General features: G+C 45.4%; 1 protein-coding gene across 2 annotated transcripts in view; it reads left to right on the top strand.

Moving 5' to 3' along the window:
* The first annotated feature begins 911 nt into the window (after positions 1–911).
* Positions 912–6,951, top strand: part of Polr2m (RNA polymerase II subunit M) — a 24,586-nt gene continuing 18,546 nt past the window's right edge. The window contains exons 1-3 of one of the 2 annotated variants that reach the window (XM_021206530.1): positions 912–1,205; positions 3,235–3,873; positions 5,976–6,177. In XM_021206530.1, coding sequence (XP_021062189.1) covers positions 1,093–1,205; positions 3,235–3,873; positions 5,976–6,177 — 954 coding nt within the window. In that variant the 5' untranslated portion in view covers positions 912–1,092. The remainder of the gene's footprint in view (positions 1,206–3,234; positions 3,874–5,975; positions 6,178–6,951) is intronic. The other variant, XM_029543033.1, reaches the window with a different exon arrangement.

The raw sequence follows: 6,951 nt of genomic DNA, 5'->3' as shown, positions 1-6,951 counted from the left end.
CGACTGCTCTTCCAAAGGTGCAGAGTTCAAATCCCAGCAACCACATGGTGGCTCCCAACCATCCTTAACGAGATCAAAGAAAAGAAACCGTCCAACTACTTTCCAAAGAGGTTGTACTATTTTGCATCCTCTGTTCCATTAGCAGTCTGTAGGAATCTCAGTTGCTGACAGTTGACATGGTTGATCTTTCTAATTCCTGATATTCTGACTTGCTCAAATATTCAAATCTTGTTTTGTTTGAGACAGAGTCTCTATGTAACCTCGACTGGTCTCAAACTCACTATGTAGATCAGGCTGGCCTTGAACTCAGTCCGCCTGCTTCTGCAACCACCAGACCTAAACGCATGCACTACCACATCTGACTATATTGTTTCTAATATGCATTTCATTATAGCTAGTTATATTGGTCACTTGTTACTTTCTGAAGATTTATATTTAAGTTGTGTGTATATGTGTGTGTGTGCACAGGTACACAGGTGTCTGGAGAAGCCAGAGTTTGTGAAGTGCGCTGCAGCTGCAGTTTAAAGGCATTTGTGAGCTACCCAACAGGGGCACTGGTACCCAAACTCTGGTCCTCTGCAAGAGCAGTATGCACTCTTAGCCACTGAGCCATCATTAGAACCCCGTCGTTATTTATTTTGACTGTGATTACTGTCCATTCAGGAATCCCTGTAAATCTTTTTGTCCAAAACTTTGATTGCTTAATCTTAGATGCAACACTATTACTTTCGTCATATTTTACTTATTAGAAGTGAGTTAGTAAGCCTTTTACTTGAGTGTCCTATACTTTCCCAATGCACAGGCGAAAAGCCCGGAAGGTAAAGGGCACATCCAGAGAAAGCCCGCCAAACCCAGCCGCTTTGGAGGTGATGTAACTTCCGCCCCTGCGCGCTTCCTCGGGCGCCCCCTCGTCCTGGCCTGTCCGTTTCCGGCATTTCAATAAAGCTCCCTTCGGCTCGGAGAAGCCGTGCTCTTCCGGGAAAATGGCGACTCCCGCTCGCGCTCCAGAGTCGCCGCCGGCCGCGGAGCCTGCGCCCGCTGTGGGCCCCGCCGGGGAGCCCTGCCCGCCGCGCCAGCCGCAGCCCGTGCGCAATGTTCTCGCTGCCCCGCGGCTTCGAGCCCCCAGCTCCCGAGGACTTGGGGCGGCAGAGTTTGGCGGAGCTGCGGGAGAGGTTGAGGCGCCAGGAGAGACTTTTGCGCAACGAGTAAGCGGTGGCCCTGGGGTCGCGGTTGCCGGGGATCGGGGACAGGGGACAGGCTCTCGGGGATCGGGATCCGGGGGCTTGGTCTCGCGCCCCGCCCCGCGGCCTGGCGCGCGAAGGTGACCTTGCGTGGCCAGGCCTCCCAAGCCAGGCCCGTCCTGTGCGCGGGCATGGCTCCATGCTGCCCTGCCCTCGCTCGGCAGCGGCGCCTGCTCGATCTCATGTTCGCACTACAGCTTAGAACGAGCTCGGGTACCAAAGCCTCTTGATCGGAACGTGTGGGATTTCCTTTTCTCTATCTAAAGCCCCACTCTTTATCCAACCATAGGAGATTTGGAGAGCGGGCTGGAAGGAGTGGTTAGCCGGGCCTAGAAAGTTTGGTTTGTGCGTAGTAGGGAGAAGATGATAGCTGATTTCCTAAAGGCAGCTTTGTTTAGGAACAGGATTGAAGGAAAACGCCAAAAGGATATTATCTGAGAGATTTTTTTTCAGCAAGGAGAAAAAAATGGATCATGAAGGCAATCGAGGGATGGGAGAACTGGTGTAATAATTTGGAGACAAATATATATTAATAGTTAACAGGTGGTTGAAATTTCTGGGGAGCAACAAAGGATAATGGAAATATTGGGAGAGAGGAATGGATTTTAGGTTAATTTTTATTTCGGGCGTATTCAGTTGAGGGGAGTAAATAGCAGGCATTTAGTTAATTAAAAACCAGCTGATTAAAACCCAGAAAAATGGGTATTAGGCTCAAGAGAGAGAGAAGGTTGAAAAAACCGAGAGGAACTCAGTTGCAGAGGCATTAATACTGTTGAAGACGTGGGAATAAATGTATCCGGAAAAATAGAAGCCCCAAGGTTTAGTCCCCTTCTCCATTTGTTATATAACCAAGGAAAAGAACCAGAAAGGGAATTTTTGTCACTGAGGGAAAGGAACCAGTGACCATTTGGCAGGAGGGGTTCCTACTAGAAACAGGTCTTGTGACTTTTCCAGTTTGGGTTGTTAATTTCAGCAGTGAATTAACCTTTTGGTCTTGGGACATTTCTATATTCTTTAAGAGTTATTTGGCATTTCAAAGAACTCCTGTTTATATATGCTGAGTCTAGAAATATTACCAGTTTGTCAGAAGCAACTGAGAATTCTTTCAAACACAGAACCACATAAGTAAGTCCATCTTCCTTTGTAAGATAGTGATGGTACCCCATTATGTGACCTCTGGCATTTCTCAGCTTTATCGGGGTTTAGAGACCATGGTTTAAAAAACACTGGTCTTTATCATATATTTATTGTACAGGCTAAGCATCTGTGTGTTTTCCTAAATGCTTAAGACCATTATTTTATATTTTTTAGGAGGCTTGGAATATATGTGTAGAGTTAAGATTCAAATATAAGTTTCAGTTGTTTCTTATACATAGCTTGAAGGTAATTTTATACCATGTTCTTTATAGCTTGTTTTTTTTGGGGGGGGGTGGTGGTTCAAGGCAGGGTTTCTCTGTGTAGCCCTGTCTGTCCTGGAACTCACTTTGTAGACCAGGCTGGCCTTGAACTCAGAAATCCGCCTGCCTCTGCCTCTTATTCCTGAAGCTCTGATTTGATGAAATAATTTTCCTTTCAAAGCACTCCCTTGGGGGAAGGGTTAGAATAATTTTATATTTAGCTATTGTTTTTTCTTTTCTTTTTCTTTTTCTTTTTTTTTTTTTTTTTTTTTTTTTTTTTTTTTTTTTTTTTTTTTTTTTTTTTTTTTTTTTTGTTTTTTTTCAAGACAGGGTTTCTCGGTATAGCCCTGGCTGTCCTCGAACACAGAAATCAGCCTGCTTCTGCCTCCCAAGTGCTAGGATTAAAGGTGTGCGCCACCACCGCCTGGCTTGGTTATGGTCTTAAGCCAGATTTTTAAAAATCAGATATTTCTTTAAAAAAAAAAAACTTTTTAAGAGCCATCTTTGATTACATTTTGCCTTTTAAATACTGTGTTCCCATGTTTAAAAACATGCCTGTAATATGTATGTGCTGGTTTCTTTTTTCCACTCCACAGAAAATTCATTTGCAAATTGCCCGACAAAGGTAAAAAGATCTCAGACACCGTTGCCAAACTGAAAGCTGCCATTTCAGAACGTGAAGAGGTTAGAGGGAGAAGTGAACTGTTTCATCCTGTTAGTGTAGACTGTAAGCTAAGGCAAAAAGCAACCCCAAGAGTTGACATCGATGTAGACAAGGCCCAGAGTTCTGACCTGATGCTTGATACTTCATCATTAGTTCCTGAATGTTCCTCAATAGACATTAAATCATCTAAAACAACCTCAGAAACACAGGGACCTACACATCTCACTCACAAAGGCAATGAAGAGACTTTGGAGGCTGGCCTCACAGTAGTCACCAGCCCAGGTGCCCACATCCAAGCCCGGGCACCCTCACCTGAAGTTAAGGAGCATCTCCCCCAGCACTCTGTTTCAAGTCAAGAGGAAGAGATTTCCAGCAGCATCGACGGTCTGTTCATCACTAAATTGCAAAGCATCACAATTGCAGACCAGAGTGATCCCTCAGAAGAAAGCACCAGCCCTGAGAACTTTCCAGAACTGCCGAGTGAGACTCCTAAGAAGCCTCATTACATGAAAGTGCTAGAAATGCGAGCCAGAAACCCAGTGCCCCCTCCTCATAAGTTTAAGACCAATGTGTAAGTGTCACCGGAACAGGCTTGTCATAAGAATGTGTGTGGAGCTCAGAGAAAGAGTTCAAAGTGTCATACTAGTTGAGGGAATGCCATGTGAGGAGCATGTGGGAAGGAGTGACCATACTGTCTGTGAAAGTAGACCAGAGTGGCTGGAATGGAGAACTGTGTTTGGAAAAAAATGTTAGTTTTGAAGGCAAGTCATTGAAAGGGTTTTAAATAGCAGATGGCGAGTCTTATGTTTCAAGACATGTAGACAATATTTCATAATAAACAGAGTGGGAGGGCAGATGTACCATGACTTCTTTCAGTACCATTTGCTGGTGTACAACTCCCCCCTCAGTTGCTGTGTAAGCCAAGAGAAGCAATTGCAGGAGCTAATGGGAAAAAAATAAAACAAAACTGTGTACTCATTACAAGTAGGCAACAGAGCTGTGGGACACAGTGAAGTAAAGAGTCTGGAAGAGATTGGAATCTAGAGCACTCAAGGTTTGCAAACTTGGATGAAATTTTAAACTAAATGATAGCAATTTTTCAGGGAAAGGAAGTTAAAAGGATTTTTTTCTAAAAATAAAACTAAACATAGATTTGGGGATATGGGGTGGGGGCGGGGGCTGGGAATCTTGCTTTTGAGTGCTTTGCTGTAACGTTTCTGAGATCACCAAAACAACTAAAACTTTGAGGAGAAGCCGGGCGTGGTGGCGCAAGCCTTTAATCCTAGTACTCGGGAGGCAGAGGCAGGGCGGATTTCTGAGTTCGAGGCCAGCCTGGTCTACAGAGTGAGTTCCAGGACAGCCAGGGCTACACAGAGAAACCTTGCCTCGAAACAAACAAACAAACAAAACTTTGAGGAGAAAAGAATTGTATTTGTAGCAGTTAGGCCAATTCTGCCAGGAAGTAGTTCCTGATAACTGCCCATAGGTGACATCAGACTCAAAAGAGGGAACATAGGTGTTCCTTCTTAAGAAAGCTGAAAGCTAGCCGGGTGTGGTGGCGCATGCCTTTAATCCCAGCCCTTGGGAGGCAGAGGCAGGCGGATTTCTGAGTTCGAGGCCAGCCTGGTCTACAAAGTGAGTTCCAGGACAGCCAGAGGTATACAGAGAAACCCTGTCTCGAAAAAACCAAAAAAAAAAAAAAAAAAAAAAAAGAAAGCTGAAAGCTTCAGAAGACCCACATCATGTTTGTTGTTGCAGAGACTTAAACCTAATCCACTGATTATTAATGTTTTAACTTTAAATGGTTTCTTCTATTTAGAAACCAGGTCAGAGCTCATTAATTTTAAGCTAGAAAAGTGGCCCTTGGTGAAGGCATCTGGACGAAGGTGTGTCATCTTCTGGTGTCTGTCTCACTTCCAGGAGGTTGCATTAAGAAACTAGGAGTGTAGCCGGGCCTGGTGGCGCAGGCCTTTAATCCCAGCACTCAGGAGGCAGAGGCAGGCGGATTTCTAAGTTCTAGGCCAGCCTGGTCTACCAAGTGAGTTCCAGGATAGCCAGGGCTATACAGAGAAACCCTGTCTCGAAAAAAACAAAACAAAACAAAACAAAACAAAAAAAGAAACTAGGAGTGTCAGAGTAAGGTGGCCTGATGACAGCCATGTGGCCAGGAGCAGGGAAGGTGAGGGATGAGCAGCGAGGGCCACCAGGATTAGTAGGAAGTTGAGAGAAAGGGCAGCCTGTGCACATAAGAGACCTGGAGAGGCTGCAGGAGACACGTGGCATTGACTTGTGGAGGTTTGAGCACACAGTGAGGTAAGAGTTCCCTTTCACAGGGGCTGTACATCACCTTCTGCATATCAGATGCATGATGATTCATATAACAGATGCAAAGTTACAGTTATAGAGTAGCAAAGAAAGTGACTTTATAGTTGGGGGTCACCACAACACAAGGAACTGTATTAAAGGGTCACAGCATTAGGAAGGTTGAATGAATGAAATGAATATAAGGTGTGAGGAAGAAAGGAAGGCAGGTTTGTATCTATACATACCCACTGTCAGCAGCAAATACGGGCAGCCTGCTTTATGTAACCTTGCAGAAGCAGTAGAATCCCGGGTTAAAGACCAACATTGTACTTGTGCATAGATTGATTAAGCCTGCTTTTTTTTTTTCAGGTTACCCACACAACAGAGTGACTCACCAAGTCATTGTCAGAGGGGCCAATCTGCTTCCTCAGAAGAGCAGCGACGCAGGGCTAGGCAGCATCTTGATGATATCACAGCAGCACGCCTCCTTCCACTCCACCACCTGCCTGCACAGCTGCTTTCCATAGAAGAGTCGCTGGCCCTGCAGAGAGAGCAGAAGCAGAATTATGAGGTAATTCTAGTCTTGGGTTTTTCTTGCCTGTGTGTTGACTGTTGCTTTAGGAATCAGAATTTACTTTGATTGAATAGAGGGATTATATTCTAGCTTGTGATTGGCTGAGGCCATTAGCTTGTAGACATATGCCACTAGTTTTCAGCCACAAGGTTGCTGGAATGACAAGAAATCTCAGTGGTTTACCAGTAGAGCAGGGGAGAGGATTGGAGTGATGGGGATCAGGCAGCTGCTGCTTGGGACAGCATATGTTTCTCCCCATCCATGTGCAGTTCCTTGGTGGGAAGACCTCACTCAGGGACCTGCTGAGATACATAGGGAGACAGTTCTACATCCCATCTCCTACAGAGCAGCGGCCAACACAGAAGGGCAAGAGGTCGTGCTGGGTTACCAGCTGCTGAGGAGGAGCTTGAGACCATAATTTATGGTCTATTCATGTGAACGGAGGCCCCTCCTGCTTTGGGTCTTAATCAGTTGTATATAGCCTAGAATTTTTTTAAATGTATATTGGCCTTTAGTCCCAGCACTTTAATTGTAGCAGTTGGGAGGCTAGCCTAAAAACTCAGGTTAGCCGGGCAGTGGTGGCTTGCCGCAGACCCCCGAACTCTGACAGGCAGAGACGGGAGAAAGGACACAAACACGAAGGCAGGTTCCAAACAGATTTCTTCCTTATCTCTCCGAGCAGCTTTTCTCTCTCTCTCTCTCTCACAGCTCCAACCAAACCCAACCGGACCCTTCAACTGCTTGCTCCCAACTGAACTGTTTACAGCCTTT

This window comes from Mus pahari, chromosome 10, assembly GCF_900095145.1.
Source record: "Mus pahari chromosome 10, PAHARI_EIJ_v1.1, whole genome shotgun sequence".
Lineage (NCBI taxonomy): Eukaryota > Metazoa > Chordata > Mammalia > Rodentia > Muridae > Mus > Mus pahari.
Note: the sequence above shows the minus strand (reverse complement) of the source record. Positions and strands in the feature narration are given on the sequence as shown.